Source organism: Pleuronectes platessa, chromosome 7 (genome assembly GCF_947347685.1).
Source record: "Pleuronectes platessa chromosome 7, fPlePla1.1, whole genome shotgun sequence".
NCBI classification, from domain to species: Eukaryota; Metazoa; Chordata; class Actinopteri; order Pleuronectiformes; family Pleuronectidae; genus Pleuronectes; species Pleuronectes platessa.
The window spans coordinates 9,584,977-9,604,426 of record NC_070632.1 but is presented as its reverse complement, the minus strand read 5'-3'; the positions used below and the strand labels follow the sequence as shown (position 1 = coordinate 9,604,426).

The following is a 19,450-nucleotide window of genomic DNA, read 5'->3' as shown; positions in this document are numbered from 1 at the left end:
TTCCCACAGATGTTTTGGCCGAGCCATCGAAGGACAGTCAGAGACTTGTCCAAAGCCCCTCCATTGTTGTCTTGGCTACAGGTATGTGGTTTCAGATGAATCATCAGCCCAGTCTCTGATCACATGCAATTAGAAGAGGGTTTTCTTTGAAAGGAAATCCGTTGGCTGCATTAATTCATTCCTCCCTCAATTCTGATGAACAGTCTTCCTGTCACATCCCTCCACAGGGATGGATATTAACCAGGTGATAGAACGTACTTTGTGTTCAGTTTTTGTCTCATGAAACCAGATATTCTTTTTTTCTCATGTTCTCAGAGACCTTTGTAACACTCCACGCAGACTGTTATCGGTCTTTTACTCAAAGTGGCTTCACCTGGTCTGACTGATGGGAGGTGGTTCTCCTTCCAGGATTCTGGAGCTTTGTTTTTAAAGTTTCAGAGACGGCTCTACACCATTGCCCTGATCTGTTCCTCTCCAAAGTTTTATATTGGAGGTCGATGGAGAATTTGTTAAATCCATCAATTTGAACTTCTTTAGGTATTTTTTTCATGTATTATTAGGTCTTTAAGTCTTAAAGTATTGCACCAGATAAGTTAGATACCATAACATTCATAAACAATCAGGTTCTGTGTCTCATGGTCAGTACAAAATCAAATATTTCAGGTTTTGATCTTTAATATACATTTTTCCAAAAAATTATATTCTCACTGGTATGTTGTCATTGTTACAGATTATTGGGTGTAGACTGAAACAACCTTTTCATTTTGAAATATAAATCAACAACACAATAAAATGCAAAAAGTTAAAGGTTCTGATTCTCCTGAACATTTGATAGCACTGAGAAAAACACTTGATGCAATTCAGAGACTCAAGTGTTTTGTTTTGTATTTTCATTCGAACATGTGTTCTGCCCCTGAAACTGCTGCGAAAAAGAACCAAAAAAAACTTTGAAAATACTTTGACAGAGCAGATCTGAGCAGATTGTTGAAGAAGCGAGTTTCACACTATACGGAGCTCGACAATGTGTCGGCAGCCACGTCAATGCAGAGCAGTTGTGACTAATGTGTCAAACACTGTAAGAGAGGTGCTCCTGTATACGATGCTGCTTTCTTCTGTGATATGTGCTCTCCATTTCCTTCAATCAGATTTTTCCCGTATCGCTTCCTCGACGACTAAGGTTTATAACCTCCATGCAGACTCCGTACACATGCACGCAGCAGTCGTACAGCAAGGCTGTGGATCTGCAGAGCACAGGGCACTTAGGCCTTAGAAGCCACATGTCTGGCAGCGTCTGGACAAGGACACGGCGCCTGGAGATAGCATTTAAGCTCATTGCCACTTTCCTTTTTACTGGTGTTGCAGTCGGAATTCAAATTGGATTTAGATTTCTGTTTGATGTCAGCTGAGTACACAAAATACTCAGACCCCAGTTCAATGAGACTACATTAAAAATGTTTTTTTTTTTTTTGTGCAGACAGAAAAGCACAAAAACTTGAGAACAAAAATCTGAGAAGAGAAGTTTTGTGATCACACAGAAACAGCCCGAGCACAAGGAGAAGGACTCAAACCGTGAAGCACGGGGCTTTTGTGTAGTAACAGTATCTGTGAGTGCACACAAACTGTTCCGAGTAGGAGCGGAGCACATTTGCATGCGAGCAGCGGCTATTTGAGAAGAGTGGGCAGGGTTTTGAGAGAGAGCGATGCAAAATGTGACCGTGAAATGAAGAAATGATGCCCTCATAATGAAAGATCACGCTTTTGGAGAAAAGAGTTGAGAGACGCTTCGTAGATGTGATGAAAAATGATAGCGAGTTAACAGATGTAGAAGAAAATGATCAGCGTTCTAATCTGTTTCTGAAATGTGAATCTTTCATGAAGCGTCTTTATGGGAAAAAGGCAAAAGTTGGTATTAACAAATTCTTGAAGCCCTCGTTCAAGACCACGCTCTTGCATACAGAAACTAAATTCACAGCATGCAAATTCCTAAACATATCATTTGATTAAGTATGTAACCTACTTAGAGTGACCTTGTTCACCTCTTAATAACGGCAGGGCCTCCACCAGCTGTTTAATGCAGGGGCTACCTGTCTGACCTTGACTAACGCTGTAAGAAATGAAAAATACAGCAAAATCTAACTTGAGATGTGTGTCTCCCGCAGCGACCGGTGCAGCTGCATTTGCCTTTTTCCCTATTCAGGGCTTTTCTGCTGAGGAAGCACTTTCATGCTCAGAGAAACAAATAGCTATTTGCCACCAAGGACATAGCTATCTCGCAGGGCGAGAGAAGCATATAAACACTTTTCTTCTTTTTTTTCAATGCCATCATTCAAATTAGCCATCACACCTCTTCCTTCATCCTCTCAGCATTAGGTTTGTATTAGTATTCAGGTGCTGATGGATTGGTTTGGGCTCAAGGACACACAAGGCTGTGTAAAATGTCAGTCATTTTCTAATCAAGGCTGTCACCGTGCAATTCACGGCATTCTGATGTCAATTAATGCACCCCCGTGAGAAGTTCCCAATAGGAGCTAATAACTGGTTAGTGTGTGTGTGGGCGCGTGTGTGTGTGTGTGTGTGTGTGTCTGGCTGAATACATCAGAAGAAGGGAACGTAATGACTGTCTGTAATTGCATTCAGAGATTCTACCTATTTTCTCAGCCTGTCTACACACAGTTTGAATATTAACATGGGCTATGTATTATACATTGCAGCTGTAGTATATATTATAACTTAGATATTGTATCACATTTCTTTAAATCCATAAAAAATTAAGCAGGATTAAATATTAATGATTTCCAGATACATTAAAAACCACAGAATGTTTTTATGCGAGACCGGATAATAATTCAATATCCTCGTTTCATGGTTACAGATTTTAACGAAACGGTCGTGATAATATGACATCATAGATCTTATCATCTGGTCTATCTTGATATATTTAGAAATGAAAAAATATGTTTATTATTATATCTTGATTTATATCCTTGATGCAATATTGATCATTTATATGAAAGTCGTGCAAATTGCTCAGACCTCTTGTCTCTCATTAAGGCTTTTAATATCTGGAGCATTTGGTTTTACTGACAGGCTGTGGACAGGAGATGGAATCAATCATGCTGTCTTCCACTCCTAACCCAATGCATCCATACCACACTAATGGACGAGAAGTAGAAAAAAAACAAGACAAATATTGTCATGATGGATCCCAAATGGATTAACTACCTGGCCTGACTCCAACCAGCTCTCAACCTGCTGCCTCCTTTAAAGATAAAGGCCAGGACTGCTTCTCAAGCGTCTGGAGCATCTCTATGAAAAACACCTGAATGACGAGTTTTTACATTTGGTTCGACATGTCATCAGTACAAATGAACTGGCTTCAGGACTATGGAAAATGGTCCCCCCCGACTCTCCTTTTGTTTTTGTTGTCCTATGAATATATTCATATAATCTCATTGTGAGGGGGCTGTGAGCATTACTCACTGTCTGCTTGTATTACTCTGGGGTGATTTACATAACTCATTGGATATAATTTGTCCGCAGGTCATTCCAAACATTGCCGCTCAACGCCGCAGACATGCCGACACACCCTTGCTTTTTATTCCATGCCCATAATTGATCCAGTCCAAGATAATTGCTCTGGCAATTCCAGTGACATGGGTAGTAGAGTGTGTGTGAGTGCGAATCTGTGCTCTCTGCGATTTTATTATGTGCGTAAGTGTGCCTCTCTGAAGCAGCAGTGTGCTGCAGTCAGGGAGCTGAAGTGAACCAGAGGCAGGGAGTAATCCCCTCCAGTGGTGCTTTGTTCCATCAGCAGGACGGAGTGGGATCTACTCTACACTGACAGAAAGGGCCGGGGTCGCTGTGCATGGCTGGGCTCGAGCCGCCGGCAGGGACGAGAAACAAGGCCCCTGCTTTAAGGCCGGCTCCCGCTAACCTCCTTCACAATAAATAAATACTGTAGATGAAACAGCCACATTTCAGACGACGTAAAATAAACGACAGTACGTGTCTAACAGAAGCAGCTTAAAGAGATAAACATTGTGAAAGTGTAAAAAAAGAAATGTGCAGAAACGGCTGGATTCTCCTCCTAAAGTTTCCTCTATCATCTGGAAACTTGTTAGGCTGATTTAACAACCACAAGAGGATGCCGCGCTTTGAAACTGAAGAAAAGAGACAAAAACAAACAACAAACTAGGGCTACGTTGTAGCACTTGCGGGCCCGAGCACCCGCACGTTGAAGCCTGTTGCGGTCGGTGGAGAGAGCGATCGATGACTAAGCGCACATCATCGATCGAGCATGCACTTCTCCACGTTGCATGCGTTTTGCGCTCTGCGGCAGTAGGTTTGCCAGTAGGTGGCGCCATCACTATTATTACGCACAGACATATATATCTGTTCAAGTAGGCGCTCTGATGTAGCGTGAGAAATTTTGTGTCAATTGGACAATGTTTCCGCAACTTAATTTTCACACTGATCAATAGGTGGCGCTATGATCCTGAACTAATATTCATATATGGAGCTGTTCTATTCAGGATTGTGATCATAGGTCAGTAGTTTGGAGCCGGTTGGATAATGCAGAGTGGATTAACAAAGTACTTCCTGTTTCATGGATAATCAGTAGGTGGCGCTATGACACTGAGGAAATATTGACACATAGAGCTGTTCAGGCTTGAACTCTGACCATGTGACAGAAGTTTTGTAGTGATAGGACAATGCACAGTGGAGTTATGAAAACATCGTGTCCTTTGGCGAAGGATGATCCTTCGCCAAACATCAATGTTTACATGGTTTGAGGAAATGTCACAATTCTGACCTTGATTCAATGACTTGACTGAGCTCATTTGAGCTGTATATCTTAAAGCAGCCAGGAGCAGTTCATCAAAGTATAAAACATGTCACTTCCTGTAGCCACCAGGGGGCGCTGTAATTTCAAGTCATAATTTCTGTGTAGATGTCATCAGGATGGCACCCTTGTCTTACATGTCTAGTTTGGACTCGATTGGACAATGTATGTCCGAGATACAGAACCTTGTGTTTTGATGGCGTTTAATCAAACTCAAGACGCCACGCCACGGTCACACGGTGTGACGAAAGGTCAATCTCTTAATCACTTTTTATCTCCATCTTGTTGTGATGGCACTGATCTTAATTTGAAGTTAATCTGATGAAAGCCCTGGGACAAGTGCATCAAGTAAAAATGTGGAATATGGAAAAAAAATGGCCACTTAATCCAAAATGGCGGCCTCCCTGTTTGGTCAAGCATACCTATCCAAGATATTTTTTTGTTTGTTATGAAACGACACATGTCCCGATAGATTTGTATAAATGTCGGCCATCGTAGTGCCGGGGTTGCCCTATAGGGGGCGCTGGTCAGTTTTTTTGCCACGCCCATTTCTTAAAACCATATGAATATCTTCAGGGGGGGGCTGTTGTTACACACATGTAGTTTGAGAGAGATAGAATCATGAACACTGAAGTTACAGCAATTTCGTGTTTCACGGCGAGTTGATGAACTTTAATGCCACGCCATTCATATGGCGTTTGACGAAAAGTCACGGTAATCTTATGTCTTCATTGTCAATGTCTTGGGACCCATTTGATACAGTTTGACATGGTTGAGGTCAGTGGATGAGGAGAAATTCATCCAAGTGTAAGACAAGCAAAAAACAAGACATTTCCTGTTGCCACCAGGGGGCGCTGCGGTTTTAAGTCATCATTTATGCATAGATGTCATCAGGCGGGGACTATTGTCTTACATGTCTAGTTTGGACTTGATTGGAACATGTATGTCCGAGATACAGATGCCCGTGTTTTGATGGCGTGTAACCAATTTTTAACGCCATGCCACGGTCACACGGTGTGAAAAAAAAAAAATCCCTCAATCATTTTTTATCTCCATCTTGTTGTGATGACACTCATCTGAATTTGAAGTTGATCTGATGAAAGCCCTGGGACAAGTACGTAAAAGTAAAAATGTGGGATATTGCCAAAATGGCCACTAAAAGCAAAATGGCGGACTTCCTGTTGCGTTTTTCATAATGCTCCATGAGACCTTTTTTCATGACTGGTCACGATACACCTATATCCAGATTTTGATGAAAATCCGTTATGTGGAAACCTAGGGGCTGGTTCCAGGGGGCGCTGTAGAGCCATTTTGCCACGCCCAATTCCAATTACTCCAGAATACTAAAATATCCGCAGACCTTGAATTTCCTGCAAAGTTTCATAACTTTTTGAGCATGTCTAGACCCTGAAAAAGCCCCCCAAAGGGAAATAATAATAACTAGGGCTACGTTGTAGCACTTGCGGGCCCGAGCACCCGCACGTTGAAGCCTGTTGCGGTCGGTGGAGAGAGCGATCGATGACCAAGCGCACATCATCGATCGAGCATGCACTTCTCCACGTTAAATGCGTTTTGCGCTCTGCGGCAGTAGGTTTGCCAGTAGGTGGCGCCATCACTATTATTACGCACAGACATCTATTTATCTGTTCATGTAGGCGCTCTGATGTAGCGTGAGCAATTTTGTGTCAATCGGACAATGTTAACACAACTTAATATTCACACTGATCAGTAGGTGGCGCTATGACCCTGAACTAATATTTATATGTGGAGCTGTTCAGATTAGTATTGTGATCATAGGTCAGTAGTTTGGAGCCGGTTGGATAATGCAGAGTGGATTAACAAAGTACTTCCTGTTTCCTGGCGAATCAGTAGGTGGCGCTATGACACTGAGGAAATATTGACACATAGAGCTGTTCAGGCTTGTACTCTTATCATGTGACAGAAGTTTGGTAGTGATAGGACAATGCACAGTGGACTTATGAAAACATCGTGTCCTTTGGCGAAGGATGATCCTTCGCCAAACATCAATGTTTACATGGTTTGAGGAAATGTCACAATTCTGACCTTGATTCAATGACTTGACTGAGCTCATTTGAGCTGTATATCTTAAAGCAGCCAGGAGCAGTTCATCAAAGTATAAAACATGTCACTTCCTGTAGCCACCAGGGGGCGCTGTAATTTCAAGTCATAATTTCTGTGTAGATGTCATCAGGATGGCACCCTTGTCTTACATGTCTAGTTTGGACTCGATTGGACAATGTATGTCCGAGATACAGAACCTCGTGTTTTGATGGCGTTTAATCAAACTCAAGACGCCACGCCACGGTCACACGGTGTGACGAAAGGTCAATCTCTTAATCACTTTTTATCTCCATCTTGTTGTGATGGCACTGATCTTAATTTGAAGTTAATCTGATGAAAGCCCTGGGACAAGTGCATCAAGTAAAAATGTGGAATATGGAAAAAAAATGGCCACTTAATCCAAAATGGCGGCCTCCCTGTTTGGTCAAGCATACCTATCCAAGATATTTTTTTGTTTGTTATGAAACGACACATGTCCCGATAGATTTGTATAAATGTCGGCCATCGTAGTGCCGGGGTTGCCCTATAGGGGGCGCTGGTCAGTTTTTTTGCCACGCCCATTTCTTAAAACCATATGAATATCTTCAGGGGGGGGCTGTTGTTACACACATGTAGTTTGAGAGAGATAGAATCATGAACACTGAAGTTACAGCAATTTCGTGTTTCACGGCGAGTTGATGAACTTTAATGCCACGCCATTCATATGGCGTTTGACGAAAAGTCACGGTAATCTTATGTCTTCATTGTCAATGTCTTGGGACCCATTTGATACAGTTTGACATGGTTGAGGTCAGTGGATGAGGAGAAATTCATCCAAGTGTAAGACAAGCACAAAACAAGACATTTCCTGTTGCCACCAGGGGGCGCTGCGGTTTTAAGTCATCATTTATGCATAGATGTCATCAGGCGGGGACTATTGTCTTACATGTCTAGTTTGGACTTGATTGGAACATGTATGTCCGAGATACAGATGCCCGTGTTTTGATGGCGTGTAACCAATTTTTAACGCCATGCCACGGTCACACGGTGTGATAAAAAAAAAATCCCTCAATCATTTTTTATCTCCATCTTGTTGTGATGACACTCATCTGAATTTGAAGTTGATCTGATGAAAGCCCTGGGACAAGTACGTAAAAGTAAAAATGTGGGATATTGCCAAAATGGCCACTAAAAGCAAAATGGCGGACTTCCTGTTGCGTATTTCATAATGCTCCATGAGACTTTTTTTCATGACTGGTCACGATACACCTATATCCAGATTTTGATGAAAATCCGTTATGTGGAAACCTAGGGGCTGGTTCCAGGGGGCGCTGTAGAGCCATTTTGCCACGCCCAATTCCAATTACTCCAGAATACTAAAATATCCGCAGACCTTGAATTTCCTGCAAAGTTTCATAACTTTTTGAGCATGTCTAGACCCTGAAAAAGCCCCCCAAAGGGAAATAATAATAATAATAATAATAATAATAATAATAATAATAAAAATCCTTACAGATTCAATAGGGCCTCTCACCATTCGGTGCTCGGGCCCTAATAACTAGGGCTACGTTGTAGCACTTGCGGGCCCGAGCACCCGCACGTTGAAGCCTGTTGCGGTCGGTGGAGAGAGCGATCGATGACCAAGCGCACATCATCGATCGAGCATGCACTTCTCCACGTTAAATGCGCTCTGCGGCAGTAGGTTTGCCAGTAGGTGGCACCATCACTACTATTACGCACAGACATATATATCTGTTCATGTAGGCGCTCTGATACAGCGTGAGCAATTTTGTGTCAATCGGACAATGTTAACACAACTTAATTTTCACACTGATCAGTAGGTGGCGCTCTGACCCTGAACTAATATTTATATGTGGAGCTGTTCAGATCAGTATTGTGATCATAGGTCAGTAGTTTGGAGCCGGTTGGATAATGCAGAGTGGATTAACAAAGTACTTCCTGTTTCCTGGCGAATCAGTAGGTGGCGCTATGACACTGAGGAAATATTGACACATAGAGCTGTTCAGGCTTGTACTCTTATCATGTGACAGAAGTTTGGTAGTGATAGGACAATGCACAGTGGACTTATGAAAACATCGTGTCCTTTGGCGAAGGATGATCCTTCGCCAAACATCAATGTTTACATGGTTTGAGGAAATGTCACAATTCTGACCTTGATTCAATGACTTGACTGAGCTCATTTGAGCTGTATATCTTAAAGCAGCCAGGAGCAGTTCATCAAAGTATAAAACATGTCACTTCCTGTAGCCACCAGGGGGCGCTGTAATTTCAAGTCATAATTTCTGTGTAGATGTCATCAGGATGGCACCCTTGTCTTACATGTCTAGTTTGCACTCGATTGGACAATGTATGTCCGAGATACAGAACCTCGTGTTTTGATGGCGTTTAATCAAACTCAAGACGCCACGCCACGGTCACACGGTGTGACGAAAAGTCAATCTCTTAATCACTTTTTATCTCCATCTTGTTGTGATGGCACTGATCTTAATTTGAAGTTAATCTGATGAAAGCCCTGGGACAAGTGCATCAAGTAAAAATGTGGAATATGGAAAAAAAATGGCCACTTAATCCAAAATGGCGGCCTCCCTGTTTGGTCAAGCATACCTATCCAAGATATTTTTTTGTTTGTTATGAAACGACACATGTCCCGATAGATTTGTATAAATGTCGGCCATCGTAGTGCCGGGGTTGCCCTATAGGGGGCGCTGGTCAGTTTTTTTGCCACGCCCATTTCTTAAAACCATATGAATATCTTCAGGGGGGGGCTGTTGTTACACACATGTAGTTTGAGAGAGATAGAATCATGAACACTGAAGTTACAGCAATTTCGTGTTTCACGGCGAGTTGATGAACTTTAATGCCACGCCATTCATATGGCGTTTGACGAAAAGTCACGGTAATCTTATGTCTTCATTGTCAATGTCTTGGGACCCATTTGATACAGTTTGACATGGTTGAGGTCAGTGGATGAGGAGAAATTCATCCAAGTGTAAGACAAGCAAAAAACAAGACATTTCCTGTTGCCACCAGGGGGCGCTGCGGTTTTAAGTCATCATTTATGCATAGATGTCATCAGGCGGGGACTGTTGTCTTACATGTCTAGTTTGGACTTGATTGGAACATGTATGTCCGAGATACAGATGCCCGTGTTTTGATGGCGTGTAACCAATTTTTAACGCCATGCCACGGTCACACGGTGTGATAAAAAAAAAATCCCTCAATCATTTTTTATCTCCATCTTGTTGTGATGACACTCATCTGAATTTGAAGTTGATCTGATGAAAGCCCTGGGACAAGTACGTAAAAGTAAAAATGTGGGATATTGCCAAAATGGCCACTAAAAGCAAAATGGCGGACTTCCTGTTGCGATTTTCATAATGCTCCATGAGACTTTTTTTCATGACTGGTCACGATACACCTATATCCAGATTTTGATGAAAATCCGTTATGTGGAAACCTAGGGGCTGGTTCCAGGGGGCGCTGTAGAGCCATTTTGCCACGCCCAATTCCAATTACTCCAGAATACTAAAATATCCGCAGACCTTGAATTTCCTGTAAAGTGTCATAACTTTTTGAGCATGTCTAGACCCTGAAAAAGCCCCCCAAAGGGAAATAATAATAATAATAATAATAATAATAATAATAATAATAATAAAAATCCTTACAGATTCAATAGGGCCTCTCACCATTCGGTGCTCGGGCCCTAATAATAATAATAATAATAACTAGGGCTACGTTGTAGCACTAACGGGCCCGAGCACAGGCAATTTCAAGTCTGTTGCGGTCGGTGAAGAGAGAACGTTCAATGAGAAGCGCTCGTCTCTGCGTTGCATGCGTTTGGGCACTGCGGCAAGGACTATCGCTTCACTTACTGTAGCCAGCAGGAGGCTCTATGAACTAGAGGTAAGTAACCTTGAAACTATACTACAACAAAACCTATTGCTTTATCTATCATCATATGCTTACATGCCGCAAGGCTTTTTTAATATAAAACTGTTATAAAAGTTACCGTTTATTTAACACGTCTAATGAACAGATTGAAGCAAGTTAGCTGCAGGGTCGTATGTTTGGTTGAGACTTTATGTTTTATTATAATAAGTTAATATCAATATGCTACACGTGTAAGTTGCATGTGATAGTAACTATGTTTCACCATTATTCTGTTGAAGGCTGGTATATCCACCATTACTATTCCCACCGCGTTTATTTAGCCTGTCATGGAGTTTTAAAGTGAATATGACAGTTTAGATATGATTATAATCTCCACACATCAGTGTTGTAAACAGTTCTCAAATTAATTATATAATTATGTTTTCAAACCGAGGGAAGTGGAGAGACTTGATGTGGACTGTTATCAATAGCTCTGTGGGAGATTATCACCTTGAATATTACAGATGAGGTAGAAAGACATATCTATTTTTACAATGTTGTATTTCTTTCAGTACTTTTATCAAAAGCGACTTAAAATATGTGCATTTAACCATTAGGATACAAACCCAGACCACAGTACAACGGTTCTATCTGAAATCTGTTGTGCTTCATACACAACTCAAAACATTCTTTAACAGTGCATTTCTTCTCTTTATAGATGAGGAACTGCAGCACCTGACGTCGTCAGCAGCAACATGGTGGTCAACACGTGGACGACTGCATCATCATCAGAAGCTACACAACACTTCTAAATTCCTCCCTTAAATAAAGATGGCCTGCAACTGTTTAGTGGTAACAGTCATTGCTCATTGTCATGGATAACAATTCATTTCTATCTTTATTATGGTTGGTTAAAATAATAAAAACTTATTACAACAATGTGTATCTTTTGCTTTCTGATTTGATACACTTTAGATAAGAACCCAGTGTTTAATATTTCTGCTTTGCCATAAGAGACAAAACATGGTCAATTGGTCATCACAGCTGTGTCCTTCAGGCTCGTCCGTCCCTAATAAAATTAGAGGAAACATAAAAATAATCAGATCATAATCATTTCAACTTAGGAAATAGGTAGTGTACATCATTTTCAAATTCTCTATGAACACTGTCTGTTCTAGTAAAGTTACAATATATTATATCCACCATTACTATTCCCACCGCGTTTATTTAGCCTGTCATGGAGTTTTACAGTGGATATGACAGTTTAGATATGATTATAATCTCCACACATCAGTGTTGTAAACAGTTCTCAAATTAATTATATAATTATGTTTTCACACCGAGGGAAGTGGAGAGACTTGATGTGGACTGTTATCAATAGCTCTGTGGGAGATTATCACCTTGAATATTACAGATGAGGTAGAAAGACATTTTATCTATTTTTACAATGTTGTATTTCTTTCAGTACTTTTATCAAAAGCGACATAAAATATGTGCATTTAACCATTAGGATACAAACCCAGACCACAGTACAACGGTTCTATCTGAAATCTGTTGTGCTTCATACACAACACAAAACATTCTTTAACAGTGAGTTTTTTCATCTTCATAGATGAAGAACTGCAGCACCTGATGTCCTCAGCAGCAACATGGTGGAGATCTGATTTGATACACTTTAGATAAGAACCCAGTGTTTTATATTTCTGCTTTGTCATAAGAGACAGAACTTGGTCATCACAGCTGTGTCCTTCAGGCTCGTCCGTCCCTAATAAAATGATAGGAAACATGAAAGTATGTCATAATTATAGAGAAAGAGTTACATATGAACAAAGTTTGTATTCTTATTTTCGGTGGATATTCAACTATGTATTTGAATATGCTTTTGGATTAAAACGTGCACTACCATGACAATGAATGTTTAGTATGGAGCTATTTCACATTAAAAGTATTGCATTATAATTTAACACATTATGTATTATGTGCAATACTTTGTAAGTAATGAAAACAGGTCTGTACCTGGAGTCAGAGTTCAGTCTGGTTGGATTCAAGTTGTGTCTCACGCTGGACATCCTAGAGGAACATTGAACACAAATACACAGATATGTTAAGTCATACATGTGCCATGTTATCTGCTTAACAGACTTTTACATGGTAATAATAAAATATTAATTCAAAGTTAATCAGATCATAATCATTTCAGCTTAGGAAATAGGTAGTGCATATTAGCCTACAATTCTGTATGACACTGTCTGTTCTAGTAAAGTTACAAGGCTATGATTTACTCATATTTAACAAAAGAATTCAGTGAAGTCTGTCTGAGATTAACTATTTAAATACTGAAGGTGGGAGACACGGTTACTTTTCACTGTAACACGTTACAACACTACTCTGAAGAAAGAGCTTTAGGACACGTAATGCTCCTTTGAACAGCTGCTCTTGCAATGCAGATGTGACTTTAAACACTCAGGTTTCTCAGGTTTCAGTTAGCATCGCTAGCCCGCTAGCAAAGCTAACTTACAAGCCGACACACAGTCTCCCGTCTCAGAGTCATCCGCATAAAGTAACGCTTATATCTGCTGGGTGGACCCGCTCATGTCGTTTCATGTCGGTGTTTGTCGGTAATAACCCCAATCGAATCGAAGGACAGTTACTGCACCCATGCGAAGATATTGTTAGCTTGCTTGTTAGCGAGCTAGTTAGCCTCCGGCGCTAGCGAAAAACAAGCCGACACACAGTCTCCTGTCTCAGATTCATCCTTATAAACGAACGCTTATCTCTGCTCGGTGGACCTGGGTTCATGGCGGTTGTTTCGGTAACAGCTGGCATTCGCATCGAACCCGTTGATATACACTGAGCTGGTATGTAGCTCCCGGATTAGCGTCCCTTAGCTATCACGGCTGATTCAAAGGCACCCTGCGAATCACATCGAAATAAAATACTTAACGTGACTTACCACAGAAACGGAGGCGCAGACATCGTTACCGTGACCGTCAGGAGAAGGAGCAGAACATCAAAGTGTGTAATTTACCGGGTATGTGGGTGTAAGCCATTTCATGAGGCGTTCACTTGTAGCTGGTTAAAGCCGAACTCACAACACACAGCACAGCTTACACTGTGACGTCACGTGAATTTCAAACATCTATATCGCTTAAACGAGGGAGTTAAAATAAAATACACCCCCCTCAGAGTTGTCATGAAGGAAGAACTTAGCGATTGAGACTAAAAACCAAAGTTTGAGCAATGCTGTAAAAGGTTTAATTCTCCTCTAAAGTTGGCCACCCTGTAAACACGGTCTGTTAATGCATAGATAACACAATCCATGGTCTGACACTGCCATCTAGTGACTAAATATTGCAGCACATCTGCCAGATATAGATGTTTGCATTCCTCAAACTGGAAGCCACACCACGGTCACACAGTTTTATGAAAAGTTGCAATTTCGTTAACTTTAGATCTTCATCTTGTTTTGAACACATGCATCAAATTTTTACGTTGATTTAATGAAGGCCCTACGAGTAGTGAATCAAACTGTAACACATAGAAAAACAAGACATTTGCTGTTGCCACCAGGGGACGCTGTGATTTTAAGTCACGTTTTCTGTACCGATGTCTTCAGGTCGCGACTCTTGTCTTATGTGTATAGTTTGGACTCGATTGGACAAAATATGTCCAAGATACAGGAGCCCGTGTTTTGATGGCGTTTAATCAAACTTTGAGGTCACACCACGGTCAGACGGTTTTGCTAAAACTTAATCCTTCAATAACTTTAGATCTCCATTTTGTTGTGATGACGATCGTCTAAATTGTAAGTTGATTTGATGAAAGCTGTAGGAGGAGTATTTAAAACAAAAAATATCGAATATGACCAAAATGGCCACTAAAGTCAAACTGGCGGGCTTCCTGTTGCGTTATTCATAATGCACTGATGGACTTTTTTGTGCATCTAGTCATGATACACAATAGTCTTTGTTTTTTTTGAGGATCGGTGAATGCTAAATGAGGGGCTTTTCCGTAGGTGGCGCTCTTGAGCCATTTTGCCACGCCCTTTTCAAAATACTCCAGAATACATAAATTTTCGCCGCCTTCGAATTTACTGCAAACTCCTACAACTTTTTGAGCACATTAAAGCCCTCAAAAAGCCAATTCATTTAAGCTAAGAAAAATAATAATAATAATAATAATAATAATCTTTTCAATTTCAATAGGTCCTCTCACCGATTTCGGTGCTCGGGCCCTAATAATAATAATAATAATAATAATAATAATAATAATAAAAATCCTTACAGATTCAATAGGGCCTCTCACCATTCGGTGCTCGGGCCCTAACAAGTACAGAAAGACTTAGTGGCAGTCGTCCCAGAAAAGAGAGAGATTTGAGACAAATCCTGCTATGCATTTCAGAGGCAAGATGGAGCTTCTCATCTGATCCAGGGGGATTGGACTAAGGCGGAGGACCGAAGAGTTTGGAGAGACGAGGATGGGGGGGAGGAAGGTTTAGGATTCGCCCTCGCTAGTGCTTTAGTATTCCATCATTAAAATTTGTTTTAATGCGATCACCAAACACTGGAAGGGAAGAGCATGAATCACTGAGGGCAAGTAAACAAGTATCGTATTAGCAACAAATAAGTGCCAGAGTAGCTGTGGGGCTGTGCCGGCTGGAACAAAAAATGCAGCCACAGCAGCTTGGCTTGTGTACTGGAGCAAGAAAATAAATAAAAAGGAAGGATTGTGCAGAATGAGTGCACTACTGCTTTCAAACTTTTTATAATTGGGTTTTTAAATGTAAATACTTCAGCCATAAGCGCTGGACCGTAAGAGTTGGTGCTTTCTCATCAGTATCATTCCCTGTCAGCAAACAGTTACTGTACAGCGAGCAAGTCCCGGTCGTAAACAACAAAGGGTTGGACAAAGCTTGTTTGATAAAAAGGAAAATCCATATTATCTTTGGTCCTGTGGACTTAAGCCCACAATAAAATGATTTGTGCACCAGTATGCCAAATTTCAATAAAGTTTGAAGGCCTTTTTGAAGCCCAATTCAGGATCATGGCTTTGACTTGAATTACCTGTTCTCATTTCGCTGCGTGTATCTTGGTTGGGGATCAGCGTCTCCATCGTTCACATCATAGCTGGCCTCAGGGTCCTAAGGGTCACATGGAGAAGGGTTAGGGACGTACGTTTTGAAATCGTTGAACCATTTTAACAAACCACCATTAATCCTAGAGATTAAAATGCCATTTAACGGACAAGGTCTGGCGCATTAACAAATACCAATGCAACAAGAGGTTAATTTTGTACATGCTTATGCAAACAGCAGCACGCGAGTAGAAAATGAGGATTCACATATCGTCACACAACGGCTTTGCTACTGCGCACACACACACACACATTCTCTTTCTCTCTCTCTCTCTCTCTCTCATACACACACACAGGTCTGCTGCAGGAGTCACGGAGAGTCCAGTCGCTAGGAGGCCCGTCGAAACCTCCATAAATCCAACTTTTTAGGTGGGCAGACATCAGCATCACTTTCTGCTTCAGCTGTGCATGTTCCTGCAGCTGCGACGGGCATGCAGTCACTCCGATGCACAAATATTCAGCGGGCAATCACAATAACGAACCCTCATTAAACGAACCCGGACTACTCAGTCCTTTAATAGACGGCTTTTCTACTGATTTCCACAGAGTGGGGGGTCAGTGTGGTGCGTAGTCTGTAATAATGAACTAATTAGGACACCAATTCTGCCACTTTAACTGTCTCTTCATGCTGTCGGTGATGTATTCATTTATTTATATGTTCTCCTACAGTGTGTGTTTGACTCACATAATTATTGATGAGATCAGGATGGTCTTTCTCAATGCCGTCGTCCAGGATAGTCACCACAACGCCTCTTCCTGTGTAGCCCTGAGCCCAGGCCACTTTGGTATTCAGGTCTTGATGCGATGGGGTGGTCTGGAACAGACACAGATCTGCAGTTCAGCTGTCAATCTGCTGTGACTGATACTTCCCAGAAGTCCAACAGAAAGGAGTCAGTCATTCAGATGAATCATTTACAAAGATGTGCTAAAAGCAAAAAAACTCAACACAGAAAAAATCTCCCAAGATGTGAAAAGGAAGATAAGAGGTGCTTCATGAACACGTAAAATCAAATTGTGTTGCCTCATTGCTGCATCCGGCTAGGCTGCCCATTGTGAGCGTCCTAATGTAGTTCCACTGTTAATAAACAGACAGAACCTGAAGTAAGAGTCTGCAAGCTTTGAGAGGCCGTGAAGGCTAATCAGGGATGGGATACAGAGATACTGGTAAAGTGCGATTAGGATGAACAACAGAAAATCCCTACTGTGAAAGGTGTGAAGAGTATGTGACTTACCAAGGTGAGGAAGATGGTTGCAGGGGGACAGACTGAGGGAAGACATCACAGACAACCTCACCTGCACCACTCAATAGGTAACAGACCCATGTTCCATACTAAACCAATCTAGAATGACTTTAAATACGTTATTTGTATTGTACTACCAAGAGATAAAAACAGTGGTGACATTTGCCCTCAGCTAAACCATAAACCGTTTTGTTTTCATGGCAGAACCACAGTATGTAGAAAAACTGTTAAATATGAAAAAAAGTGTTTAAGTCCCCAGGCGATAAAGGGCTCTAATGCTGAATGGCACATGTGGTTTCACAACATCTATTCACTGGTGATTTATGTCCGGGATAGTCAAAGTTGTCATTAATCCGTTGCAGTGACAGAGGATTTGTGAATATGAAAAAGGAAAAAAGAGGGAAGATTAGGGCAAATTGAAGCATCTCGGAGAAAAGCTACAAATAACTCCACAGACGGATCCAGGGACATTTTCTATCAACGTTTCACAGGTGAAACCGTTTAGTAGTGGATCTGTCCTGACATTTCATTTAACATTCAACCAAGCAATCCCAGGTTGCCTTGCATTATACTTATCATTTGACTGTGGAAAACCTTGTGTTGACGGGGACACTGATTAAACTGCAGCTGACAGGGTTTGTCTAGGAAACAGCAATTCAATTTATGCTTATCTGACTGACCGTGTGGGTCGTTGTGTCTGTAAACAGAGAGAAGCCAGGAAAGTGGCAACAGCATTTCGCTCAAAGCTAGTCTTTCTACATAATGTTTGGGTCCAATCACTAAGGCCCGGAAGATATTTTCACTCATTTCCAATGTTTTTATGCTTTGGGTTCTTGGTTTTGGGAAGATATATCTTAAATTATTGTTCCTCGCCTCATCAAACTTTTTTTGCCTATATTTGATTTCTCTTTGACCAATGGCCATGAGGATATTAAGAGTAACACATGTGACATGTGAGTGTCATCATTACCATCTGACGTCAGACACCTTGACGAAGAGAGACAGTTCCAGTCATTGCATGGGGGGGTGTCAGTTGTCTGTTAGTTAAGTTTCAGCAACCCTCACAGACATTAAATCACATTATTCGCATCAATAGAAAATACACTAGTAAAGGTAACAATCATAACGACAAACAAATGAGGACAGAGACACAAATCAAGTGAAAAATACAATAAATGTCCAATGATGTATATGGTCCGCGAAAGATGCTATTAAAAAATGAAATGGCCCTTGACAAAAAAAGGTTCCACATCTCTCTTTTAAATGAAGCAGGTATTGAAAAATCCCCTCATTGCTACAATTGTCAGCATACAACCATTAAGTCAGAATAATGAGGTCTAGGCTGTAAAGATCAGAGACCGTCACCCACCAGGTACCACTGCTTGGGGAAATCAGGGTCTGTTGGGTCTTCAAACACATCCCTCTTCTTCCTTTTCTTCACCACTTGCTGCTCCATCCATAGGACCTGCAAACAAACAAACACACACACACACACAAAATAAATTGAGTTTCCACAGTGTCACATGCTATTATCATGCTGCTATCATATCCAAGGCTATAATTTCAGAAATTGTTGCAAATGTCCCACAGCTTGCAGATGTGGGACAACATATCCTCAGCTGCGCTCAACAAGTAATGACTTACAGAGACAGAGAGGCAGAGATGTAAAGCAAATCTAATTTATTTCACTCCTGAGATGCAGAGTAGGGGGCTTTGAAGTCCTGGAGCATGCTGGGATATGCACCGGCTTGGTAGGGGGTGGGTGGCAGCGAATGATAATATCATAGTTCAGGTAAAGTTGTTTGTGAGGTTACAAAAAACATTATATATGGTTTCATGCTTTGATATAATACTAATTAATCAAAGGTTACCTATAGCTATTCTTCTCCCTTTAATTTTCCTAAAAATGGTATCCGGGTTTTTGCATAGCACAGACATTAATCTTCTACAGCAGCCTGAAAAAAATGCTGCTGTGAACTGTTATTGTCAGTGATCAATGCATCCTTTGCTGAAGTTTTGCTGAGGATGACAAAGTTTAAACTGGAACCACTTTGGTATCACTCGAGTGAAGCGTGTCCAAACTCGTTTCCTTTACAGCAGCCGGCACATCTTCAAAGCACAACTTGTTATTTTATTATAGTTTAGTTCGTTCTTTTTCTTTTTGGCCTTGTTCCGCTCAGACTGGATCCTGGTAATGAGGCTTTTGTTACTTGCTTGATTATATGACTACATGCTCTTGTAACGTGCGCGACCTGGAGGGAAATGAATAGAAAAATGCTCC

At 41.2% G+C, this 19,450-nt stretch overlaps 1 protein-coding gene and 1 long non-coding RNA gene across 2 annotated transcripts in view; both read right to left on the bottom strand.

Moving 5' to 3' along the window:
* The window catches only part of furinb (furin (paired basic amino acid cleaving enzyme) b), a 95,618-nt gene that overhangs the window by 27,170 nt on the left and 48,998 nt on the right, over positions 1 to 19,450 (bottom strand). The window contains 3 exon segments of the mRNA XM_053427822.1: positions 15,859 to 15,935; positions 16,614 to 16,742; positions 18,539 to 18,634. Coding sequence (XP_053283797.1) covers positions 15,859 to 15,935; positions 16,614 to 16,742; positions 18,539 to 18,634 — 302 coding nt within the window.
* On the bottom strand, positions 11,681 to 13,855 carry LOC128445062 (uncharacterized). Its single transcript, XR_008339239.1, has 4 exons — positions 13,749 to 13,855; positions 12,812 to 12,865; positions 12,425 to 12,560; positions 11,681 to 11,864 (listed from the first exon to the last, which is right to left on the bottom strand). It is a non-coding gene; the product is annotated as an uncharacterized LOC128445062 (long non-coding RNA).